This window comes from Antedon mediterranea, chromosome 3 (genome assembly GCF_964355755.1).
Source record: "Antedon mediterranea chromosome 3, ecAntMedi1.1, whole genome shotgun sequence".
Lineage (NCBI taxonomy): Eukaryota > Metazoa > Echinodermata > Crinoidea > Comatulida > Antedonidae > Antedon > Antedon mediterranea.
The window spans coordinates 38055503-38070335 of NC_092672.1; the positions used below are offsets into that span (position 1 = coordinate 38055503).

General features: G+C 33.2%; 1 protein-coding gene across 2 annotated transcripts in view; it reads left to right on the forward strand.

Moving 5' to 3' along the window:
* The first annotated feature begins 11368 nt into the window (after positions 1-11368).
* Positions 11369-14833, forward strand: part of LOC140045515 (IgGFc-binding protein-like) — a 55335-nt gene continuing 51870 nt past the window's right edge. For both annotated transcript variants that reach the window (XM_072090453.1, XM_072090454.1), the window contains exons 1-2: positions 11369-11525; positions 14600-14737. In XM_072090453.1, the coding sequence (XP_071946554.1) occupies positions 11450-11525; positions 14600-14737 (214 nt within the window). In that variant the 5' untranslated portion in view covers positions 11369-11449. The remainder of the gene's footprint in view (positions 11526-14599; positions 14738-14833) is intronic.

Sequence of the window (14833 nt, forward strand, 5' to 3'; positions counted from 1 at the left end):
ACCAGCTGCTACAGAATATGAGATCAGCCTGCCAACTCCTGGCAATGTTACAGCACCTCCACCGAAGAACAAAATAAAGGATGATACCACAGAGATGAACATGCCTACGTATGATGATGTTGCAATGACAACAAAACCAGCTGCTACAGAATATGAGATCAGCCTGCTAACACCTGGCAATGTTACAGCACCACCACCTCAGCCAGAATCTAGATATCAAGATCTGCACACATATTCATCAATGGAGCCAACTTATACTGAATTGAAACAGTAATCATGAGGTGAATATTAGATTATTCAAATAGGTATGAACCATTTATCAAGTAGTCATTAAAAAGTTAATCTATTTATATCACACATTCAACATCAGCAATGAGAAATAAACCCATACTGGCAATCAGGAATAAACATTGAAGAGGTTTTGTGTTCTTCTAAACTCATGTCAACGTGTAATACAATATAACATCTTTATGATGCAATGTGCCCGTTACGTTGTATTTTGACGCCAATAATTGCATACAGGTACCATCAAGATCAACAAGATCATCAACAAGAGAAATAGTTGGACAGACTAGCTGCTTTATTAAAGGTGTCAAAATAATTAAATATGTATTTTCCCCTGAAAAAAATAATTCTTCTTTAATTTGTTGTTGTTGTATATGCCATTTTAATGCCATATATTAATTATCCACCTTGACCAAAAATTTGATAAAAAAATATTGATTTACCTGAAAAAACTATGAAAGTGAATAACTTTATTAACACTACAAAATAACCTCTGAATAAAGTCTGATTTTAATCTTCATTTTGTATGTTTTTGGGGGACAATATATCTTTAACTTTTTATACAATGTATACATTCATACACAATTCATTTTTTTTATCATTATTTTTGTTAAGCATTGGATTGCAGAAGAAGTATGTCTTGCATTCAACAAGTTAATGATGTTAGTGGATATGTTGATTGAACTTCTTCACGCTGTATAATCCCTCAATTATTGATCAACTCAGCCGATATTCTGTGGTCTTGGTTGGTGCTTTTTGTGAAGTTTAAATCTAGAGAATTGTTACCAGTCATGACATTTTAATATTTCATGACTTTTACTGTATTGAAAAGTACAAACTAGAGCAAAAACAATTTCTTATGGGGCTTATAAGATAAAGACTGAAAATAAAAAAAAAAAAAATTAAAAAGGGAAATAGAAAAAATAACACTTGATATCAATAAGGGCGACTCCACGTTAAATGGTACACTAGAACTTAAGTCTGGCGAACTTATGGGTATCAGAAAAGATAAGATGGAAAGAATAATGATGAAAACTAAACTTAAATGGATCAAAGAAGGATTTTTTCTTAACATGGAAAAGAAAAATTTTGTTGATAAAACTATAAATAAAATAATAAAGGAAAGCAACAATAGTATTCTGCAAAACACAAATGAAATTCTTGAGGAGTCTATACACGTTTATAAAAACCTTCATTCCTCAAACCACAATGCAGATGACGAAAAAAATATTGTAAAACTTCTTAAAACTATGAATACATTACCAACATTAACAAAAGATCAACAAAATAAAATTAAAGGGCCAATTACTTATAATGAATTTTTAGAGGCTCTTAAGAGGTCACAAAATGGAAAGTCACCTGGTATTGACGGCTTTAGCTATGAGTTTTTTAAGTTCTTTTTTTGCGGATTCTTTTGAGAGCTATTAACGAGTCGTATAACTCAGGTCAACTGTCAATTTCCCAAAAGTCAGGAATAATTACTTTACTCCCCAAGGGAGATAAACCCCGAGAGTATCTAAAAAACTGGAGACCTATTACCCTGTTAAGTGTCACTTATAAACCTGTTTCGTCATGTATTGCAGAACGAATAAAATCGGTCCTTGATATATTAATTAGTGAACAACAGAAAGGATTTATTAATGGGAGATATATAGGCGAAAATACAAGACTTATGTATGATATTATTCAAATTTGTGAAAAGAAGAAAATTCCTGGTCTGCTTTTACTGATAGACTTTGAAAAAGCGTTCGACTGCATTTCTCATACATTTGTTAACTGCGTTCTTAAACATTTTAACTTCGGACAATCCATTCAAAAACACGTGAAAGTACTATATAAAGATGCAAGATCCTCAGTTCTTGTTAATGGCTTTCTATCCGAATCATTCTTAATTGAAAGAGGATGTAGACAAGGGGATGGGTTGGGTCCATACCTGTTTCTTCTTTGCGCAGAAATTTTATCCTCAATGATATCTGAAAATAAACAAATTAAAGGAATATCAATTGCAAATCATGAGTAACGATTATTTCAGTATGCGGACGACACTGTATTGTTTCTTGGCGGTAAAGAAAAATCAATGCACGAAGCATTTAAGACTCTCGATGTATTTTCCAAAATATCCGGGCTAAAAGTGAATGTGAACAAAACAAATGCTGTCTGGGTTGGCTCGTTTAAAGACCGAGGTGACTCAATATGCGAAAACTATAATATAAAATGGATCAAACATGGAGAGCCCTTTGTATCATTGGGTATTCGGTTCAGTACAAATTTAAATAAAATTGTAGATTTTAACTATGAAGACGCATATAAATCAATAACAAATAAAATGAGACATTGTTCAAAAAGAAACTTAACTGTTCTGGGAAGAATCACGATAGTTAAGTCTTTACTACTGTCCAAACTTACCTATATCCTTTCGACATTACCCGATCCCCCTGAAAAAGTAATAAAATCACTTAAGTCAGAACTATATCGTTTCATATGGAAAGGGGTGGATAGAATATCCAGAGATCAACTTATACAACCAAGAAAATAAATTTGGAGGCTTACGAACGGTCGATATAAATGCATATATTCAATCGGTAAAAATCACGTGGGTTAGACGGTAAGTAACGTCCAATGAGACGGGCTGGGCTCTTTTAGTTCCACTCGTGTTGAATATTCATAAAACTTGGCTCATAGAAGGCGGATCATCGAAGTTAATCAAATTAGCGAAGGTTAAGCCTTACAATGCATTTTGGCTTGATGTAATAAAGGCGTGGTGAAACACAACATTCCTATGAGCACCGAATCGATATGTAGACAATCACTCTGGATGAATGACGATATTAAAGTCGGCGGAGAAAGTATCTATCATAAAAACTGGAGTAATCATGGGGTGAATTTTATAAATGATTTAGTTGATAGACATGGAATAACTCCATTTAAACAACTTAGTCAACATCATAACCATAACATCAACTTTCTTCAATATGAAGGCCTAATACATGCGGTCAGACAACATACCGTACGTCTTTAAATCAAATTTCTCCAAAAGGAAAAATAAATAGCCCACTACTACCTTTTAACCTTAGGTAGTTATTAAAAATAAAAAAGGATCAAAGCTAATTTATAATACTCTAATCAACTCCAGAAAAAAACAATCGAAAGCTAAAATTAAGTGGGAGAAGGCATTGGATACTTTATATGTTGATAAAGAGTGGGACATTATTAATACCATGTCTTTCTCACTTACTATGTCCACACCACTAATCTGGTTTCAATATAAAATTGTGCATAGAATTGTAGGTAATAACTCCTTTTTGTTTAAAATTGGGAAAATTGACTCACCTTTATGTGCTTTATGTAAAGCAGAAATAGAAACCTTAATACATATTTTTGCACAATGCTGTGAAATTAAAATATTTTGGAGAAAGGTTAAACAATGGTTGAAAATTTTAATATAAATGTAATTATTAACCCCGAATTATGCCTTTTTGGAGTTAGAAAAAAACCATTTAAAGCCCTAAATACTATTTTACTAATTTGTCGACACTACATATATAGCTGTAAAATAAATTAAGCCTAATATTGCACGATTCGTGAATGAGATTAAGTTACACGTTAAACAAGAAGAATTTATTTTGAAAACTAAAGGGGAGCATCATACTTATTTAAACAAATGGAGTCCTTTCTTGGAAAAACATGAACTTATTGACTGGTAACTTTGCATAAAAAAAAAAGAGACTTAGTATTGTTTTTTATATAATGTTTTTTAATCTTGAATTATTTATAGACTTTTATCGTCTGTTTATTTAGTAAGTAATAACTATTTATTTGAATAAGAAAGTTTTATGTTCAATTAAATTAATATTTAATTGAAATATGCTATAAAAGAAAAAATGAACAACAAATTATTTATAGACTTTGTTTTTAAGAGAAAAGAAGTAGTAGATTTATATTTATTACATTATGAAATTATTTATATTTTGTTCTTGAGAAATGTATATATATACATTTGTATATTATTATTAATAAGAAAGTGTTATTATTTTAAGCTATTTTTAAAATTGAAATATGAAAGTGTTCAATAAAAAAAAAAAAAAAAGTACAAACATATAATTTAAGAAAGTGTTATTATTTTAAGCTATTTTTAAAATTGAAATATGAAAGTGTTCAATAAAAAAAAAAAAAAAAGTACAAACATATAATTTATAAATTTTTCTATTAGGGGATGTTTTTAAATTGTATGTACAGCTCATTGTATTGTCTACTTATCCTCTATGATTGATTATTGTAAAATCACATGGTCTAAACCATTTTTATTACATAAATAGATACAATTTTGCTTCCAGACTGTCATTTGGAATAGTACTTATTTTGTATAATTCATTCATTCATTGAAAAATTATTTCCATTTATTATTGTCAACAATACAATATACATAGACATTTTGTTGCTCTGAGACACAAATACATAAAATTCTCTGACAAAACAAAGTCACACTCATTTCTTTGATGCCCTAATAGCAGTTGGATAGAAGCTGTACAAGAGATGATGGACTGGTACCGTCTATAAAATCAAATGTGTGTACTATTATTATCCATATATCTTTATAACTCTGTCTGTCTACTGTAGGCCTACTTGTTAGTCTACTTGCTATGTTAATGTTTTATATACCAATAACGATAAGTTAATTGTAGTACATTTGATATAAGTCATAATTATTAAATAGAAAATAAATATATTAATAATATTCAGATTTAAAGCAATAAAATTATATTAGTATTGGAATAATTAATGATGTTTAAGAGAAACATTAGGGTCATATATAAAAAAAAAATATTACACCAACATTATTTCAACCGTTAGTTTACATATTGTATGCATTTGTTTACTATAACGTCGTGAGGAACCACGTCAGCAGTCAAGTTCAATATTGAATATCGAAACGTGGCAGGCTATAGGCGCTTGACCTTTGACAAGATCGGCTAAAATTTATAATTTAAAACTACGATACTTAGTATTGTATATTCAGGAATAGCCGCTCCATAGTCTCTTTGCTTTTCTTCCTTATATCTTATTCTTATTAACTCAAAATTATTTTTACTAACAAACATTACTATTTATATGCCTAGTGTGTTATCATTATTGACATAATTTCATTAAACATCCACATACAGTACAACTCTTAACAATTTTTTCAATCTTCTATCAACTAAAAGTCGTAGTTATCTCATTTCTGCAACAGAAGCATTCTTTTTGACAACGCGAGCGCGCTAGGCCGGAACGCGATTTTTTTTTTTCGTACAGAAGTTGGGGACCCCCTCATGAAACGTCACAAAATAAACATGAATAATTCATCAGTTAAATTGTCTTGTTCCGTGTGCACACAAGCGTATAGCAACAAGAAGTGATTACACAAGTGCGGTACGATTCTAGGCCTATCTCCGCTGTTTCATAGAAGAATAGCGGCGTTTTGTGTGGATTGTCGAAATAATCAGCCTTTAGTATGGTGTTTTTAATATAATTTATTACTAAAGAATTACGTGTTAAAATTATAGTTTCTATTAATACTATTAAACATAATTTAGTCTCTAAACCCATGTCTATTCTAGTAGTAGCTGTGTGGGTGTGTGTGACGTGTGTGTGTTAGGTATGACCAAAGATAGTTACACCAAAGATTATATAGCGCCGCTACGCGGCGCAAGATAGGTAACTGTTGCCAAGCTTCTATCTTATAACACTACGCGCCCAGTAAATCCATGGACGCCATTCGGGCGGACAGGTTATTATTGTGATTTAAATGTAAATGGTTTAAATGTTGCGGTCCGCCTCGAAGTATCTGTGGAAAATGGAAGAAATTATGTAAACAAAGTAAAATAAAAGTTTCTTTGGGATCTGGACACTTTCCGATTAATTATGTGTGTTTACATTGAAATGCTTGGTTAGACAACTTCGTTCTTTGACCGAAACATCGTACGAAATTGCCTTGACAACGACTTTATTCCGGTTCAAATTTGTCCGCCGGAATGGCGTCCATGGATTACAAACGTCTCACACCCAGTTACCTATCTTGCGCCGCGTAGCGGCGCTATACAATCTTTGGTTACACTATCTTTGGTATGACACAATCCGAGTAATAAGTCAGCAAAATTAAACAATAAACATTACACAAAAATACATTTTTTATTCTCGTGGGTCAAATCTTCCCATCTCATGTGTTCATATACGCGCATTTTTAAAGTTCCTTTGAGTACATGCATATTGTTTGATAATAAAATAGCAGAATTAAAAAAATACAGTACACAAATTATACACATTCTTTATTCTTGTGGGTCTAAGCTTTCTTTGGGCTATGTCCAATGAATTACTACTTAGTTTAATGTCTTGCCTAGCTGTCGATTAGCCTCGACTCGACACATTTTGTGTGAAGAAGAGTGCGCGAAGGCAATCACGTGAATTGACTTAGAATCCTATGCCTACTGTAGAAAGTATCGTATCGCAGTTGTGTAATCACTTCTTGTTGCTATACGCTTGGGTGCACACGGAACAACAAATTTAACTGATGAATTATTCATGTTTATTTTGTGACGTTTCATGAGGGGTCCCCAACTTATGTACGAAAAAAAAAAAATCGCGGCCGGAACACTGAACATTCGGAAAGGCTACGCTAGTGCGTTTATAGCTGTACTACGGACGCTAAAATAATGATATCGATCTCAATAAAAATTGGACGAGCAAAACTAATATTTTCGGGATAGGTACGACCCATTTGACTAACTTTTACAAAACTGTATCAGCTGCCAAGGGTCGCTGTCATTGATAAAAATAAATAAATGTTGATTTGATTTAAGTTTGGAGCGAATGATTTTCGTATGTATTTCTGACTGTTGTGCTCTTTCTCTATTTCAAGTAATAAAAACATTAGTAGCCAGAATGCGCCCTCTCTTGTTGGGAGTGAAAAAACGGAGATAAAATGTTATAGCGCCGCCATAACTAAGAGAAAAAAGCTAATGCGCACGCGTAAGCAAGGATTTTTCGTCTTAAGACATAATTTGCTGCCCTCTAGAGTTTAATTTTGCGCATGTGCAAAATAAAATTTACCTAAGACAATTTTTCTGCTAAGACATTGCTAAGACGGTTTGATAAATAAGATTAAGTTATTTGCTTAAGCACTTATATACAAATATTTCAGCTTAAGCAAAAATATAAGCAAATATTGATAAATGCCAACCCAGATGTACAAATCCGGAGTCATGATTACAAATGCGATGTACTAAATTGGCCCAAACAAATATACATTTTTGTAAATAAATAATTTAAATAATATGTAATAATAAGTTGTCTTTTTTATCCATAACTAATATTGTTTACAAATTGATTTGAGGTACAGGCAGATATTTGGTTTGAATTTCTCTTTAATGGTCAAATATTATATTATTATATTATTAAATATTATGTTTGTATTATTATTATACTTTCAATGTATACATTACCCTAAAAGACATTCTTTTTATCGTCTTTCCACATTTTCTTTCATTCCAATGTTTGTGGGTTTCCTTGTTCTGATTCCTATCCTTGTGTGTTATTCCAGTACCGTACATTGATGCCACTGTGCTGTTTTTATCAACGTAATACAGTATTCATGATTTGTATTTATTAATAATTTATTAATGTAATTTTGAAAAGTAATACCTTGATAATTCATTTGTTAAAACAGATGTTTCATTTAATTTGTGCAATATATGATGCCTCTATAATGTTACACTTAATTTCATTAATTGAAAACATTTTGATTTTTAAAGAGGGTATTGATACAAGTCTATTCTGTGTATACTGCGCATGCTCAAAGTATAATATTTAAATAAGCCAACAAAATAATGTTCACTTATTTTAGTTAATTTATATTTTGGACATGCTCTGTAGAATTTTAAATGTTTCCCTGTTTTTGTTTTAATCTTCGGGATTCTTTGTAAAGCAATTTAGAAAAGGTTCTATTTTCAGTACTAATTGTAAATATAGGCAGGTGGTGATGAATAAATATGTATATGCGATTACTAATTTATTGTCTGAAAATGTGTCATTTTTATTTTCTTTTTAAGTCTTACTCCACTCTCCAAGCCTAAAATAAGACTTAGTTTACATAATCAATCTATCTTGTAATAACTTGTTATTGGATGTGTATGAAATAATATATGCATAAAGGCCAATTTACACCGACGAGCGGTAACGGTAATAAAAATATAGAATCTATGTTATATGACTATTATACACACAACGCGGAACGGACGGGCGGTTTCATGTCTCAGGATAGATACAGAATCTACGTGGGACAAGCTACGTGGTTTTCCACTCTCAGGATAGATACAGAATCTACGTGGGACAAGCTACGTGGTTTTCCACTCTCAGGATAGATACAGAATCTACGTGGGACAAGCTACGCGGCTTTCCACTCTCAGGATAGATACAGAATCTACGTGGGACAAGCTACGTGGTTTTCCACTCTCAGGATAGATACAGAATCTACGTAGGACAAGCTACGCGGTTTTCCACTCTCAGGATAGATACAGAAAATACGTGGGACAAGCTACGTGGTTTTCCACTCTCAGGATAGATACAGAATCTACGTGGGACAAGCTACGCGGTTTTCCACTGTCAGGATAGATACAGAATCTACGTGGGACAAGCTACATGGTTTTCCACTCTCAGGATAGATACAGAATCTACGTGGGACAAGCTACGTGGTTTTCCACTCTCAGGATAGATACAGAATCTACGTGGGACAAGCTACGCGGTTTTCCACTCTCAGGATAGATACAGAATCTACGTGGGACAAGCTACGTGGTTTTCCACTCTCAGGATAGATACAGAATCTACGTGGGACAAGCTACGTGGTTTTCCGCTCTCAGGATAGATACAGAATCTACGTGGACAAGCTTCGCGGTTTTCCGCTCTCAGGATAGATACAGAATCTACGTGGGACAAGCTACGCGGTTTTCCGCTTACCGTTACCGCTCGTCGTATTGCCTTGATCACATCCGCTGAACAAAATGAGACTATAGGGTGCGCCATACACCTTGCTTTGAGATTATAGCCTGAGAAAATATCATAGCAGCTATCTTGATGAGAATGTAAGTTTATATATATCTTTTGCTAAGACCCATCTTTAAATAAGGGTACAGGAGATAAGATGTAGAGTCAAAACTCCCTCATAATCATCGTAAAAATGATTCGTATAAATCGTATAATTGTATATTGGTAGAATACGGTAAATCACCATCACAAATGCTGCCACCATGCTCATCTACATACATACATACATGTGTCACGCGCTATTCTCTAAATTCTTGATTAATAAAAACAGATGCAATAGTTGACGTGGTGATAGTTGTCATAACAACCTTTTAACAACTGTACACAAAGTATTTATATAGATATTTGTGGCTTTTCTTATCTACTTTATCATAATCAAAATAAGTTCTAACTACTTGACACCTAATCATTAAATACACAATGTACACGCCTAATTGTTTTCTCTCACTGCTGTACATAAACGTCCTAAAATCTCATGGTTTGATTATAGTATTCCTTAGAATTATACGAGATATATTATAGTATTGACTTGAAAATGTACCGTTGTCCGTGATTTGTGTCGCGTCACCCCTCCTCGCGTCATGTCCTCCTCATCCTAATCTGTGTTTTTGTCGCAAAAGGCTCTCTTGTAGTATTTTGTTTTGCCCCGTCCAAATGACCAAATAATGATCTTATCTGATAGCTAGCTGACCATCTCTTTACCCATCAAGAGTAAATAGGCCTACTGTTGCTGTATATAGGTTACAATCTGTTTGCACAGGAAATGCCAGAAGTTACTATATACATAATGTGTGTGCATTTGTGTTTTAGATAAAATGGTCTCGCATTGAAATATGGAAAAACCCTAATGATTTTAATACAATATTGTATTTCTCCAAAGTTTTCTTGAATTTTGGTTTAATTTTTATAAATACTATGACGTAATTTGTCGACACGTTGCTATGTTTCATAATCTAATCTAATGGTGTAGGCTATGTTTAGGTAATAGTTGTGTATTCACAAACAACATAAGTTATTACAAGTACATTACAACCACTATGTAGGCCTATGCAAACATTTTATCGGAAGTCGACTTTACCGGTCTAAATTTCGCAACAACTTCCATCCATTCGGGCACTGAATACCTGTTATGACATCGTACGTACGTGACTGTTTTTTAAAGTTGTCTCAGATCAGAATTTTATTTCTTAAGTTTGTCTCAAATCAGGAGAACCTACGAATATTATGTACCGTTGTTCCAATCCGCTAAACCTTTACCTAGGAATTGAGTGAGGAAGCACGTGCATCCCACTGTTCCGCACAACGAATTAAAATGACACAACTAGGTCGTAGTCGCATTGAAAGCCAACCTCGACAAACCACCCCCCCCCCTCCCCCCATCCCACCACTCCCATGATAGTTAATTCTATCCTGAAGAAAATGATGCAGAAGTCTTCTTGGATTGTATTTGCCTGGATTCCAGCTTTATATTACTGGGACGAATGTTTAATTTAAAATATCTTGCTAAACGTTTTAGAGTAACACTGAGCTCTTTTATAATAATGTACATTTTTTTAAAGAGCAACGAAGTGCCAATTGAATCTGTAGAATACTGGTCTGAAGTTTGTGAAACTGAGCCTATAATAGTTCATGATACAAAAGAAGAAAATACAACCATACTTCAAATCAACTTATATACAGTCGTACTCCACAGGAGCTTTAATGATTGAGGAGCCTATACTCGAGGAGCCTATACATTACAAGCTATGCTTTTATTTGGGCTCCTCCACTTTATTTAAGTTATTGGTAAAGTGAAATAAAATGAAAATCAAATGAATAAAAGCACTCAAACTAGCATGTCTATAGCAAAATGCTGATTAAACCAATAGAACGTAGGATTGGTTACCCTATAAATAAATGGTGTAAGCCCTTATTTGCTATTGTTTTGTTGTACAAAGTCCTAAAGAACTCGCTCTGTTTAACTAACGTAGGCCACCACATGCCTCTTGCGTGCAGTCCTTACTGCATGTTACTTGTCATTAGTTCTACAGTTTATAAGAAAATAAAAGAAGATTACTAAACATTGTTTTATTGAAGTATTTGGACAACTATGGCCATATTTGGCCCCAAGTTTATATTTTGTTTACTTTTATTAATTTTTGGATCAATACCTGCTGTGATATTACGTAAGTATTTTTTAAAATCTTATCAGAACACCTAATACGTCGAATGCATATCAGTGGTTAAGTTTCAAAGTGATTTTGTATTTTCAACCGTTTTTCTCATGTGTAAAATGCAAAACGTGTCCCAGGACTGCATGTAGCAAAACAAAATTAGGTACCGCATTTCTGACTTATCTCCGTATTTTTATCAACCTTGCACGATAGGTAATTTATAATTATACACTAGGCTATAAACAGTAATTTGTTTTTACAAAATTATTAAAATAATCAAGATTATGATATAAACATATTTTTATTCTATGTCTGGCGTTTTGTCATTCCATTTTGGCAACTTAATATAATTAATAAAGAAACGATTTGCAAAAAAAAAAACCCCAAAAAAAGGAAACACAATAACTCAAAGATGGTACTCCCAAGACTTCCTTGTACAATTCAGGTCATTTCATACTCCATCACCCACAAACCTCCACAGCAGCATATTACTTTTATTTAGGATTAAATGTCTTCTCGGTCACTTTGATACCCCAATATAACGAAAAAGTACGGAAAAGTGAGGAATTTAAACGTTATTTTGAATAATTAATATTTCACTTTCAACTTTTTAAAATTGGTGGCATGCACTATACCTGGTAGGCCTACATGACTTGTACACATACCATCGTTAGCTTGTTAATCGCCAAATGTCATTTTGTTCTATGCTACGCATTACAGTACACGAAATTTTACTGATTCCACTGGGTGTTTTAAAAATAACAGGCCTAACATTTTGTAATCGATAGGTATAAAGCCAACAAAATAGCATTCAATATTTCAAATGCTTTCAACATCTTTATAGTCCATAGTCAATACTATTAGATCATGTATTAAGCTGTAACAATACAACTTGAAGTTATATAGAAAATGTTTGTTTCGGTTCTGGGGTAAAAACTCCTAACTCCTATATTTCAAATACATTCAAAGTCGATGTGCATCATTGATATCTCATACTTAGTACAATTTAAACATCTTTTGTCATACTTATGGTAATTTGATATACTACAATGAATGAATTTTACTTAAATAAGGACTTTGAATACACAGGTTGCACCCTCCGTGCAAATATTGTCCTGCTGACTTGTGTAATGTTGGCAAGTAGGTCGATTTAACGTCTCTCAGAGATTGGGCGTTTTAGTCTGCTTCTGTATCTAAAATGTGCTTACTGGTAGGGGGCTCTACAAACATGTGGGGTCAGAGGTCAAATTATGAAATAATGTAATATAATGACAACCACTTTCCTTGTTCATGATAACCAAATGTATTCGGCAAGTACATCAAGAAGCTGGTACGAAACCTAAACAGCGGTAGTTTATTTATTCATGTATACTAATCAAAGTCTATTTCTTTATTCTTTAAATATAATTAAAATAATTAAAGCGGAACTTCTTTGAAGTATCAATAATTAATGAGTTCTGTTTTCGTCTAAGTCTTTAAATATTATCACCGACATCTAGAAATGAATTTCTAAAATCAGTTTTAAAAATAAATTTAGTACATTTTTTTTTATACGACGAAGTTCATGCTATAGAATAGGCCTACATAGTATTTGATAATAAAGTCGCACTTTTTGACTTCTTTTCGTGACAAAAACAACAATGATTTTTTTAGTCCTGATGTATTTGACTCTTTTGTGAACGTTACAAACTAGTATATTTGTTCATTTTGCTATACCTTTGACAGAAATTATAATAAAAACTATAATAATTCATCCTGGGTTAATCTGTATTTGAAAGAGATTCGTAATACTAGTTATGCTAGCCCGTAAACGTTTATACGTTACGGTTTGAGGCCTGGTACACCAAACATGGCCTGGTACACCATACATGGCCTGGTACACCATACATGGCCTGGTACACCATACATGGCCTGGTACACCATACATGGCCTGGTACACACCATACATGGCCTGGTACACCATACATGGCCTGATACACCATACATGGCCTGGTACATCATACATGGCCTGGTACACCATACATGGCCTGGTACACCATACATGGCCTGATACACCATATATGGCCTGATACACCATACATGGCCTGGTACACCATTACCTGTACATGGAACACGACTCTCGAAATATTTGGCCGGATTTAAATGACAGTACTATTACAATTACTCTCTGTCTCGTTTCTATTCAACTCAAATATTGGTTTTTCCTTCGTGCTTTCACTCATGGGGTTTCATTACGTATTGTACAGAAATAACTGTGGTATTTGACGAACGCAATCAGTTAAATATGTGTTAAGATACATTGTTGTTTGAAGGTTTTCATGGCGAAATCAAATGTTGATATAAAGTTTGCGGTACACCACGTGTATTAGTTCTGGAAAGAACTGTTGAGTTTTTCGACGTTTCGATCAATATGCTTTGATGTACGATTGTATGATTGTATCCTGACATACAAAAGACATACAATAAGCTACCTGACGTACATGCTAATTTTTTTTCAATAGTCAAACAATTATAAATAAGTAATCAGAATAGTGTTGTATTTTGTGGTAAAACATTTTGGAGTTATTATTTAAGAGCTGATTTTTATCTATTTAATGAAATTATTGGTATTTAAATGGGGTTCTTTCTTTTATAAGATTTTGCCCCTTTTTGTTTAAATCAATATTGTTATTTGTTATTGTCATATTGAAATTGTCATCGTACAAAGAAAATAAAAGAAGTTGTCATTGCCATTGTCAAGAGAGAAGACAATTAAAAAACATTGTATTGGTGTTTTGTGAAATAAACAAAAATGAAAAATCTCAACGAGTAATATTTCACTTCAATCACTTCATGACAATAATTATCATAAAAAAATATATTAGGTGGACTACTAGTGGTAGACGATCGCCTGACCTCTGGTACATTTTGTACTTTTTGCTCCACACCTAGAGGTCTGAAGATCGTTCCGTTCCAGCCGCTAAACTGTGGAACAATCTTCCAAATCTCATTAAAGAGTCTCACCTTCAATCGGAGTTTACTCTTTAGTTTCATCAACAGTGTATTTCCCCATAAATGTATTTATTCACCAATATCATTTATTATAGAGACTACTGATCTCCCGCCAGAGTGTCCTTCGGATGGGACGTCCCTCCAATGCGCCTTTGGAACATGCCGTGTAAACACAAATGGAGACCAGTATTGCGACTGTCCTCCTGGTTTTAATGGAGACAGGTGTGAAGTTGGTAAGTTGTTAGAAGTGATTAAAATAATGAAGATGGATATTTTCTGTACCAGACAGATTTTTCGGGATCACACAGTTCTCGAGTGAACATCTGTAC